The sequence below is a fragment of the Balaenoptera physalus genome (assembly GCF_965194825.1).
Source record: "Balaenoptera physalus genome assembly, chromosome: 15".
Classification (NCBI taxonomy): domain Eukaryota; kingdom Metazoa; phylum Chordata; class Mammalia; order Artiodactyla; family Balaenopteridae; genus Balaenoptera; species Balaenoptera physalus.
This window is the reverse complement of record NC_138894.1, coordinates 38,432,740-38,446,000: the sequence shown is the minus strand read 5'-3', so window position 1 is coordinate 38,446,000 and position 13,261 is coordinate 38,432,740. Positions and strand designations below refer to the sequence as shown.

Below are 13,261 nucleotides of genomic sequence, written 5' to 3'. Positions count from 1 at the left end.
TGCTTTAAACTTTTTGCTAAGTTTAGTGAAATTAAATTCACAATTAAGTTGGTCTTTTGAATTAAGTTTGCTTATTAATCCTTCCTTCTTTCAACAAATAATTTCTGAATGTCTACTGTGTGTAAAGGTACTCTGTTAAGGGCTGTGAAGGAGGCAGAGGTGATTATGTCATGGTCTCTGCCCGCTAGGAGCTTATTTGTAATAATGGAGCTAACTTATCTGCCCTGGGTCTGAGAAATTCAGAGTGGGAATGAACTTTTAAAGGCCAGTAGACTATGTAGTCACTTTCAGGCTTGCAGTTCCTTGACAGTGGTGCGTCTGAGACAAGGGTACAAATGTCCCTAGGAATGTGTGGCATTCTGATGGAAATGTGCAAAACCAAAGCCTTAACACTGCATAGCTTACTGGGATGTCAATTTTAATGATTTTTGGGGGGAGGTGTGGGGAGTAGGAGAGAAGTAAACATTTTTATGTTTAAATACATTGTGGAATAGAGAGAATTAAGTTTCTTTGGATTTACAAGATGAAATACAAAAATTAATAGAAATGTTATTCTTATGGCTAGCCTACTCCTGGATTCCTGGGTCCTTTCCTTTCCTCTGCCCTTAAGAGGTACTGTGGTACAAAAGTTTGAGAAGCATTATTCTACCAAAAAATCATCACCTAATGATATCAAGGCATAAACAAAGCTCTGCAGTATGTTTGGTTTAAAAGTCATTAGAAACACTTTTTCTCTTTTATAATTTCTCATTGAGCTTTTTCAAAAGGAAGATAAATCATAGTGGTCATCTTAAAGCCCCAGATGCTCTTCTGGCTTTTTGTGGCTTAAAGGAAGGAAAGAAAAAGGAAAAAAGAAAAAACAGCTAGTGATATTATTTCCATTCTAAATTTAAACTAATATATATTTCTTGATTTTAATCTCCTTAACAGTAATAAAAACATGTTTTATGACTAAGCAATTCTCTTAAGCCTAGAGGTGAAAGATAGACTTTGAAGATATATCTCAAAGCCCCAGATGCTCTTCTGGCTTTTTGTGGCTTAAAGGAAGGAAAGAAAAAGGAAAAAAGAAAAAACAGCTAGTGATATTATTTCCATTCTAAATTTAAACTAATATATATTTCTTGATTTTAATATCCTTAACAGTAATAAAAACATGTTTTATGACTAAGCAATTCTTTTAAGCCTAGAGGTGAAAGATAGACTTTGAAGATATATCTCTTTCAGTGAATTTTGACAAGTGTCTTTTTTTTTTTTTTTTTAATTGAATGAGGGGGAAAGAAAAAAGAGGAAGGCTGCCACTTTATCAGAGCATACTAAAACTTATCTTACTGGGACCTTGCTTTAACTTGATTAATTAGCACAGCAAAGCTCTTGTTTCCCTGTCAGTGCAAGAAAAGACCTTTCACAGCATACTGTCTGAATTAAAAGTATCCTTATGTTCAGATAGATTCTTTGTCTTGGGCAAAAAGACTGATGTAATTTTTAATTCCACATTTTCTTTTGATAAAAAAGACTTAAAGTTTTCAGTTCCACCAGGGTCTTTTAGCTTGTGCATGAAGGGAGGCTCACTACTTCTATTTTATCTTTTCTAGTATAAATGTCATGAAACAACTCATTGGTTCATCTAACTTATTTGTGATGCAAGTGGAGATGGATGTATACACAGCCCTTAAAAAGGTATTGCCATACTATGATGTGTGTAAAGATATCCCCACTGCATTGCTTATAATAGTGGAAAGCTGGAAACAGCTAGTGTCCAGTGGTAAGGGAACGATTATAAATGTGAGAAAAGTAAAAGGAAATATGCCAAAATGTTAAGAAGTCTTTATGTTTAGGGAGTTGATATCATGATTGATTTCAGTGGTATTCTTTATACTTTCCTCTCCTAAGAATACATTTCTGTTTTTTCCCAGATTTTTTTTCAACAGTTAACATGTTGTTATTTACATAATCAGAAATGTTAAATGTTTTATATGTTTTTCAGAAATGTTTGCAAAATTGAACTTTAGTTGAATTAATAACTTTATGATGACGTTTTCACACGTTTTTCTAGAGAATGTTGAAATTCTTTTAAAGGTCTTTTGTACTTCAGGCATATATTTCACTTCATCCTTTTGAAAGGTTTCAACATTTTTAATATAATTTTGTTTTCATAACTCTCTGAAGAGACAAATTGGCTATTACTCTTGATCTGTAGATGGTAAAACTTAGAATTCTTACAATTGTTAAGTGGCAGGCTTGAGGCAGAACCCAGGTCTGTGAATTCTAGTCAATTGCTTTTCCCACTGCATAATTTTGCCTTTAGCCTTTTGTCCCTAGCTAACATGGGACAAAAATGTAGTTGAGTCTACACTCACAGTGTAGTTGAGTCTATACTAACGTGGTCGTGAAATCTGGGAATAGTCACCTTCTAGGTTATATCATTGGGATTGTTTATCTTATGATAGAGATGAGAATCTATTACTGTTTTTCCTCAGGGAAGTTTAGTAACTGTGTTAACCAGTCGTTAAAGGAGGGTAGACAGTCCATTTCTATCTCTGAGCCACTGGTAGTATTCATTCTTTCCTGTAATTATCGATGAATGCTTATGATGTGCCAGGCACTGCTCTAAGTATGTTACACATATTAATTCTTTTAATGTCCTGTGACATTGACATATTATCATGCTCATCTTACAAATGAAGAAATTAAGGCCCAGATTACATAGTGATGTAATTTCCCTAGCTATTAAATGACAGGGCTAGGATTTAAAAAACAGTAATGCTCTTCATTACTCTGTATACTGTCTCAACAGCAATAAGAAACATTAAGCCAATAAGAAACTCCTTTTTCCCATATTTAATTTCTTTCTTTTATAATCTCACGTAGTATGTAGTGAAACTGAATTAATTGGTGAGTAGAATAAATTAGTATATTATATATATATGTAGTATATATGTAATATAATAGTGTGTTTATATTATATATATATATGTGTATATATATATATATATATATATATATATACACACACACACATAGAACATTTACCTTTTTAATACTATAACTACCATGTGTTTGAGACCATAAGTACTTTTCAGGGATTAGCTTATTCCTTATCATATACTCATCTAGTTTTTATCTTTGGACCATGATTAATGCCATGATGAATTTAAGACTTCTGAGCATACCATGTGATAGTTCTCCTTCTTTCAATTGCTTGTAAAATGAAAATTAAATTTTTTAGATATTATGTTTTAAAGAAGCAGTTTGGTTTTACGGCACTCTGACCGCCACAGCAACAGTCAGCTCTACCCACCACCAGAGCCTCCCATCAAGCCTCTTAGATAGCCTCATCCACCAGAGGGCAGACAGCAGAAGTAAGAAAAACTACAATCCTGCAGCCTGTGGACCAAAAACCACAGTTACAGAAAGATAGACAAGATGAAAAGGCAGAGGGCTATATACCAGATGAAGGAACAAGATAAAACCCCAGAAAAACAACTAAATGAAGTGAAGATAGGCAACCTTCCAGAAAAAGAATTCAGAATACTGATAGTGAAGATGATCCAGGACCTCGGAATAAGAATGGAGGCAAAGATTGAGAAGATGCAAGAAATGATTAACAAAGACCTAGAAGAATTAAAGAACGAACAAAGAGAGATGACCAATACAATAACTGAAATGAAAACTACACTAGAAGGAATCAATAGCAGAATAACTGAGGCAGAAGAACAGATAAGTGACCTGGAAGACAGAATGGTGGAATTCACTGCTGCAGAACAGAATAAAGAAAAAAGAATGAAAAGAAATGAAGACAGCCTAAGAGACCTCTGGGACAACATTAAACACAACAACATTCACATTATAGGGGTCCCAGAAGGAGAAGAGAGAGAGAAAGGACCAGAGAAAATATTTGAAGAGATTATAGTTGAAAACTTCCCTAACATGGGAAAGGAATTAGCCACCCAAGTCCAGGAAGCGCAGAGAGTCCCATACAGGATAAACCCAAGGAGAAACACGCCGAGACAGATAGTAATCAAAGTGGCAAAAATTAAAGGCAAAGAAAAATTATTGAAAGCAGCAAGGGAAAAATGAAAAATAACATACAAGGGAACTCCCATTAGGTTAACAGCTGATTTCTCAGCAGAAACTCTACAAGCCAGAAGGGAGTGGCATGATATACTTAAAGTGAGGAAAGGGAAGAACCTACACCAAGATTACTCTACCTGGCAAGGATCTCATTTAGATTTGATGGAGAAATCAAAAGCTTTACAGACAAGCAAAAGCTAAGAGAATTCAGCACCACCAAACCAGCTCTACAACAAATGCTAAAGGAACTTCTCTAAGTGGGAAACACAAGAGAAGAAAAGGACCTACAAAAACAAACCCAAAACAATTAAGAACATGGTCATAGGAACATACATATCGATAATTACCTTAAACGTGACTGGATTAAATGCTCCAACCAAAAGACACAGGCTTGCTGAATGGATACAAAAACAGGACCCATCTATATGCTGTCTACAAGAGACCCACTTTAGACCTAGGGACACATACAGACGGAAAGTGAGGGGATGGAAAAAGATATTCCATGCAAATGGAAATCAAAAGAAAGCTGGAGTAGCTATACTCATATCAGATAAAATAGACTTTAAAATAAAGAATGTTACAAGAGACAAGGAAGGACACTACATAATGATCAAGGGATCAATCCAAGAAGAAGATGTAACAATTATAAATATATATGCACCCAACATAGGAGCACCTCAATACATAAGGCAACTGCTAACAGCTATAAAAGAGGAACTTGACAGTAACACAATAATAGTGGGGGACTTTAACACCTCACTTATACCAATGGACAGATCATCCAAAATGAAAATAAATAAGGAAACAGAAGCTTTAAATGACACAATAGACCAGATAGTTTTAATTGATATTTATAGGACATTCCATCCAAAAACAGCAGATTACACGTTCTTCTCACGTGCGCATGGAACATTCTCCAGGATAGATCACATCTTGGGTCACAAATCAAGCCTCAGTAAATTTAAGAAAATTGAAATCATATCAAGCATCTTTTCTGACCACAACGCTATGAGATTAGAAATCAATTACACAGAAAAAAACATAAAAAACACAAACACATGGAGCCTAAACAATACGTTACTAAATAACCAAGAGATCACTGAAGAAATCAAAGAGGAAATCAAAAAATACCTAGAGACAAATGACCATGAAAACATGACGATCCAAAACCTATGGGATGCAGCAAAAGCAGTTCTAAGAGGGAAGTTTATAGCTATACAAGCCTACCTCAAGAAACAAGAAAAATCTCAAACAATCTAACTTTACACCTAAAGGAACTACAGAAAGAAGAACAAACAAAACCCAAAGTTAGCAGAAGGAAAGAAATCATAAAGATCAGAGCGGAAATAAATGAAATAGAAACAAAGAAAACAATAGCAAAGATCAATAAAACTAAAAGCTGGTTCTTTGAGAAGGTAAACAAAATTGATAAGCCATTAGCCAGACTCATCAAGAAAAAGAGGGAGAGGACTCAAATCAGTAAAATCAGAAATGAAAAAGGAGAAGTTACAACACACCGCAGAAATACAAAGCATCCTAAGAGACTACTACAAGCAACTTTATGCCAATAAAATGGACAACCTGGAAGACATGGACAAATTCTTAGAAAGGTATAACCTTCCAAGACTGAACCAGGAAGAAACAGAAAATATGAACAGACCAATCACAAGTAATGAAATTGAAACTTTGATTAAAAATCTTCCAACAAACAAAAGTCCAGGACCAGATGGCTTCACAGGTGAATTCTATCAAACATTTAGAGAAGACCTAACACCTATCCTTCTCAAACTCTTCCAAAAAATTGCAGAGGAAGGAACACTCCCAAACTCATTCTATGAGGCCACCATCACCCTGATACCAAAACCAGACAAAGACACTACAAAAAAAGAAAATTACAGACCAATATCACTGATGAATATAGATGCAAAACCCCTCAACAAAATACTAGCAAACAGAATCCAACAACACATTAAAAGAGTCATACACCACGATCAAGTGGGATTTATCCCAGGGATGCAAGGATTCTTCAATATACGCAAATCAATCAATGTGATACACCATATTAACAAATTGAAGAATAAAAACCATATGATCATCTCAATAGATGCAGAAAAAGCTTTTGACAAAATTCAACACCCATTTATGATAAAAACTCTCCAGAAAGTGGGCATAGAGGGAACCTACCTCAACATAATAAAGGCCATATATGACAAACCCACAGCGAACATCATTCTCAATGGTAAAAAACTGAAAGCATTTCCTCTAAGATCAGGAGCGAGACAAGGATGTCCACTCTCACCACTATTATTCAACATGGTTCTGGAAGTCCTAGCCACGGCAATCAGAGAAGAAAAAGAAATAAAGGGAATACAAATTGGAGGAGAGGAGGTAAAGCTGTCACTGTTTGCGGATGCCATGATACTATATAGAGAGAATCCTAAAACTGCCACCAGAAAACTGCTAGAGCTAATTAATGAATATGGTAAAGTTGCAGGATACAAAATTAATGCACAGAAATCTTTTGCATTCCTATACACTAATGATGAAAAATCTGAAAGAGAAATTATGGAAACACTCCCATTTACCATTGCAGCAAAAAGAATAAAATATCTAGGAATAAACCTACCTAGGGAGACAAAAGACCTGTATGCACAAAACTATAAGACACTGATGAAAGAAATTAAAGATGATACCATCACATGGAGAGCTATACCATGTTCTTGGATTGGAAGAATCAACATTGTGAAAATGACTATACTACCCAAAGCAATCTACAGATTCAATGCAATCCCTATCAAATTACCAATGGCATTTTTCACAGAGCTAGAACAAATCATCTTAAAATTTGTATGGAGACACAAAAGACCCCGAATAGCCAAAGCAGTCTTGAGGGAAAAAAACGGAGCTGGAGGAATCAGACTCCCTGACTTCAGACTATACTACAAAGCTACAGTAATCAAGACAATATGGTACTGGCACAAAAACAGAAACATAGATCAATGGGACAAGATAGAAAGCCCAAAGATAAACCCACGCACCTATGGTCAACTAATCTATGACAAAGGAGGCAAAGTTATACAATGGAGAAAAGACAGTCTCTTCAATAAGTGGTGCTGGGAAAACTGGACAGCTACATGTAAAAGAATGAAATTAGAATACTCCCTAACACCATACACAAAAATAAACTCAACATGGATTAGAGACCTAAATGTAAGACTGGACACTATAAAACTCTTAGAGGAAAACATAGGAAGAACACTCTTTGATATAAATCACAGCAAGATCTTTTTTGATCCACCTCCTAGAGTAATGGAAATAAAAGCAAAAATAAACAAATGGGACCAAATGAAACTTCAAAGCTTTTGCACAGCAAAGGAAACCATAAGACGAAAAGACAACCCTCAGAATGGGAGAAAATATTTGCAAACGAATCAACGGACAAAGGATTAATCTCCAAAATATATAAACAGCTCATTCAGCTCAATATTAAAGAAACAAACACCCCAATCCAAAAATGGGCAAAAGACCTAAATAGACATTTCTCCAAAGAAGACATACAGATGGCCACGAAGCACATGAAAAGATGCTCAACATCACTAATTATTAGAGAAATGCAAATCAAAACTACAATGAGGTATCACCTCACACCAGTTAGAATGGGCATCATCAGAAAATCTACAAACAAGAAATGCTGGAGAGGGTGTGGAGAAAAGGGAACCCTCTTGCACTGTTGGTGGGAATGTAAATTGATACAGCCACTATGGAGAACAGTATGGAGGTTCCTTAAAAAACTAAAAATAGAATTACCATATGACCCAGCAATCCCACTACTGGGTATATACCCAGAGAAAACCATAATTCAAAAAGACACATGCACCCGAATGTTCATTGCAGCACTATTTACAATAGCCAGGTCATGGAAGCAACCTAAATGCCCATCAACAGACGAATGGATAAAGAAGTCGTGGTACATATATACAGTGGAATATTACTCAGCCATAAAATGGAACGAAATTGAGTCATTTGTTGAGACGTGGATGGATCTAGAGACTGTCATACAGAGCGAAGTAAGTCAGAAAGAGAAAAACAAATATCGTATATTAACGCATGTATGTGGAACCTAGAAAAATGGTACAGATGAGCCAGTTTGCAGGGCAAAAGTTGAGACACAGATGTAGAGAACGGACATATGGACACCAAGGGGGGAAAACTGCGGTGGGGTAGGGATGGTGGTGTACTGAATTGGGCGATTGGGATTGACATGTATACACTGATGTGTATAAAATTGATGCCTAATAAGAACCTGCGGTATAAAAAAACAAACAAAACTACTAATACTAAACTTTCATTGGGTTATTTGTATGGAAATATGTTAATATAAATGTTTCAGACATTACATGAAATTTCTAAAAATCTTAAAAAAAAAAAAGAGGTATAAACTATTAGGTATAAAATAAGCTACAAGGATACATCATACAATATGGGGGATATAGCCAATATTTTATAATAACTGTAAATGGAGTATAACCTTTAAAAATTGTGAATTACTACATTGTACACCTGAAATTTATATAGTATTATAAACCAACTATACCTCAATAAAAATATTTAATTAAATTTTTTAAATATATTAAAAAATAAAAATAAAAAAGTACTAGTTACACTAAAATTAATTAAATCAGAAAACAAAATTCCTAAAATTTAGAATATCTAAACATCTATATAGATATATAGCTATATCTAGATATGTACATAGAGTGATATGATAATTTTGGTGCTATATATTTTTTGGTAGAGAAGGATTATCAGTTGAGCATCAAAATTGAATACAATAAAGTGAAACTGGAAAATGAAAAAAATAGTAAATAAAAATTATACATTTAAAAAAAGAGAGAGAGAAAGACAGAGAGAAGAAGGAAGAAAGGAAAAAAGGAAGAAGGAAGGGAGGGAGGGAATGAAAGCAAAGAAAGAAAGGAGGAAAGAGAAAGGAAAAATTTGTTCTACTCGAGCGTATCTCCTAGGAGCTATTATGCATATTAGATCACCAGGATAAGAATGTACCAAGCTCTTTCAAGGAAATTGATGGCCACCAGATACAATTTAAAATATATAATAAAGATCAATGGACAAATTTTATTAAGCATATATTATGTACAAAGCAGTGGGTACTGAGAAGAAAATAAAAGTGTGAAACACAGTTCCTGTCATTCTATATTTCATAAGCTTGCCTTAAATAATAGACAAGCACACCCTTAAAAAGTAACTGAAAACCAACCTATGCTGTATAACATGTGACTAAAAAGAGATTCAAATGCCATAGGAAATATATGAGAAAGAGAGGACATAGAAGGGGCATAAAAGTGGTTTATGGAATTAAAGATGAAAGAGCAGGAAAACAGAAAACCAAGGTAAGAAGGTTACTTAAGCAATGCTGAGGTATTGGGAAAATATAAGGTTCCCTGGGGTCAACTGTAAACCATTTTGCTGGAGATGAAGATTACAAGTATAATAAAAAAAGGGAGGGAGATTCAAGAGGGAAGAGATATGGGAACATATGTATATGTATAACTGAGTCACTTTGTTTTAAAGCAGAAACTAACACACCATTGTAAAGCAATTATACGTCAATAAAGATGTTAAAAAAAAAAAATTCCTCTAGGGACTCTGCAGTGGAATGCATATAAGAGGTGCTCAATAAATACCTGGTAAACAAAAAAATAATAAATAAATAAATAAATAAATAAATAGGCAGTTTGAAAATGTAAAGTCATAAACTAAATGAAGTCTTGTAATTTTTTTAATTTATTTTTTTAACCTAGTGGATGTTCCTTCAACTTGTGCCTTCTTGGAATGGATCTTTAAAACAGCTTTTGACTGAAACAGATGTCTGGTTTTCTAAGAGGAGAACAGGTATGCCTGAAATTTTTATTGAGAACTTGTCTTTTTTGTTTTAAATTGAAATTTAATCAAAATCAGGCCCTGATAAACCTAGGGGATTTTAGAGCTGGAGAGGACCTTAGCAGTGATCTAATTCAACTCCTCATTTACACTGAGAAAATTGAGACTGGATAAAACAGATATAGAAAAAACAAAATTTTAATGGCCCTCAGATGCAAGGAAGTGGATAAAAATCATAATCCTTAGTTCACGATTTTCGTAGTTCACTGTCATTTTTGGTCCACGCATGGCCACCTTTTTCATTTTTTTAAATTATGTATTGAACCTCAGTGAACTAATCTTCAAGTACTAGAACATTAGTAACTTCAGTCTGCTCATGTGCTTCTTTCCTATTGTGTCCCTCTGACTTTGCTTTTAAAAAATGTTAAATGTTTAATGTTATGGCATTTTGCACGTCTTAACATGAAGGCGTGACATATTGATGTGCTGGTAAGCTGCCTCTCTGAAAAAATAATCACTTATTTGTAGCATTTTTTAAAATTTTCATGATACAAATTCTCCCAGCATGACTAATTTCAGGCTACTAACGTGACACCACTGAATGTGGAGTTGGGAAGAAATGCATACCATCAGCTCCTGTGAGCCGGCACAAGCCAGATCCAGCACACCACTGGACAATATATCATCCTGTTTTTTTGTTACTGAAGTATTTCATATTGTGGTATTGATTTTCATTTCCTTGAAAACTAAAGAGATTGAACACCTGTTTGTGTGTTTATCGGCCATATGTTTCTTCTGTGAAATGTCTGTTCAGGTTATTTTCCTATTTTAATATTGTATTTGTCTTTTCTTACTGATTTGTCGGCATTCTTTATATATTCTTGATTCTTTGTCATAAGTGTGTGTTGCATTTATCTTTCAGTTTGTAGTTTTTTTTTACTTTTCTGAACGTATCTTTTGATGAATAGAGGTTCTTATATTAAAATTTAGTGCTCTTTTTCTCTTGTTTAAATAAATTTTGAGAATTATTTTATGTAGTGAGATTTACTAGCTAATTATTTTTCCTTCAAGCTCATGAACCAAAAATGTGTAAATGACTATATCAGTAAAATCTATAACTTGATTTGCTTGAAGAACAAAATGCTAAACTTCTATGTTAAATTATACTTTAGAGCTACATTATGGCATTTAAAGAGGGATTTGAGAAATTATAAAGGAAAAAAGTAGAGGAAAAAATTTAACTTAAAAAACAGAGATAAAAGCTGAAAAAGATAAGGACGGTGGAGAAGCTAAAAAGGCAAAGGGGGTATTCCATGGTGGTCTAGTGGGTAAGACTCCATGCTCCCAGTGCAGGGGGGGCCTGGGTTAGATCCCTGGTCGGGGAACTAGATCCCGCATGCATGCCACAGTGAAGATCCCACATGCCGCAACTAAGACCCAGCAAAGCCAAAATAAATAAATAACTATTTTGGGGGGGGGTGGACAAAGGGACTCAATGGAAACAATAGATGTTAGGTAAATGTTGACATAAATTTATGCTCATTTGAGCTCCAGTTGGATTAACTGCAGCAGTCCATCAAGAGAGAAATTATTCTGTAGCCTAAGTGGCAAAAACTAGAATAAGAAGCTGTGGTCCCCTTCTGGTTTTCCCACTCCAGGCTCTCCATCCCAGCCTCAATAGTGTAAAAGTATACATTTTAAGATAACTTTTCAGGGAAACATTTATTGCATAAGGCAAAATGTATGTCTGATGCTCTTGTTTTTCAGTGAGGACTTTATAAGTTGTTTTTCAGTGAGGACTTTATAGGTTTATTTCATACAGTTTTTAAATTATAAAAGTGATGAATACTCAGGAAATAAGACCAAAAAATCACTCGTGGTCCCCTCACCCACTGTATTTTAGTATATTTCTCTTAGGTTTTCTTAATTATTTGACTTTTCAGATATATATGGGTCAGGGCCATCAGAACAATAGAAATTTAGGAATTTTTCTGCACAATTATATGTAGGGATTGCTTCTTTTATTTACTATCCTTAATAGCAACAAGGCTGAGTCCACTGCCATGGGTATACCTTGTAATAGCGAACAGGCTAGGGATTATGTACAAGTCTCTGCTTGATAGCAGTAACTCCAGATCTTTCCTTCCCACTCATGAAAGCATATTAGAATGCAACTGAGAGTATTTTTAGAAATAACCTTAAATTCTCCCTAAAAGAAAAGATTGATAAACTTGAATTATTTTAACAATAAATACTACCCTTGTGTTGCAAATCCATGGCTACAATGTCTTTGTATCTTATTTTGTATTTTAATAGAGAATTAATGTATTAACTAGTGTTCATCACATGTAACTAAAGCATAAATTAGGAAGATCCCAAGAAATGTTCCATGTCCTGTGTATCTTGTGAAGACCCTTGAGTGAGGCATCTGGGCTCTAGAGTTCCACTGAAGTGGTGGGATTCTGGAAAGATACCTGAACCCTAACAACCATTCTCAAGCCTTCTTTTCCCACCTTGCTGCGCTGTAAGCTCCAAACTCCAGAAAGGTGTCAATTGAATTCCCAGCCCAAGGGTCTAATTAGGACCAAAGTTAATTTCCTGGGGCTTTTTTCTAAATCTCCCCAAGTTTTTTATCCACACACCCAAAGTTTATAAAATCCTTGAAAACTTTGAAACTAGCTTATTTGTATTCTAATAGACGTGTGTGTGTGTGTGTGTGTGTGTGTGTGTGTCCCTGCCCATAAAAACATGTAGGAATAAATAAATTGATTTGAAAAGAATGGGTATTTAATTTAAGCTGTCTTTTTGTTTTCTTTTACAGATTTTGAAGGTATGACCTTCCTTGAAACTGAGCAAGGAAAACCATTTGTGTCAGTATTCAGACATTTAAGGTTACAGTATATTATCAGTGATTTGGCCTCTGCGAGAATTATCGAACAAGATTCTCTAGTACCTTCAGGTAAGAACATGATGAAATTATGATTTTAAGTAATATCTTTCTGATTATAATAGTAATATCATAGAAAAAAATAATGAGGAAAATAGAAATTATCCTTAATTCCAATAAGGTATACATTTTTATACCAAAGCAGAATCATACCATATAGATAATTTTCTGTGTTCACATTATATATTGTGAGTATTTTCCTATATCATTAAATACTCTTCAGAACATTTAAATGGCTATATAGTATTCTATAATGTGTGTGTTCTTTAATCTGCTTAACCAGTACACTATTTTGGACTAGACTTTCAAAAGACTTTTGAAAAAAAAATAAATTAATTAAATAAA

At 34.4% G+C, this 13,261-nt stretch overlaps 1 protein-coding gene across 2 annotated transcripts in view; it reads left to right on the top strand.

The window, feature by feature from the left end:
• GMCL1 (germ cell-less 1, spermatogenesis associated) overlaps window positions 1-13,261 on the top strand; it is a 58,210-nt gene that overhangs the window by 13,049 nt on the left and 31,900 nt on the right. For both annotated transcript variants that reach the window (XM_082426042.1, XM_082426041.1), the window contains exons 7-9: window positions 1,593-1,677; window positions 9,891-9,981; window positions 12,791-12,928. In XM_082426042.1, coding sequence (XP_082282168.1) covers window positions 1,593-1,677; window positions 9,891-9,981; window positions 12,791-12,928 — 314 coding nt within the window. The remainder of the gene's footprint in view (window positions 1-1,592; window positions 1,678-9,890; window positions 9,982-12,790; window positions 12,929-13,261) is intronic.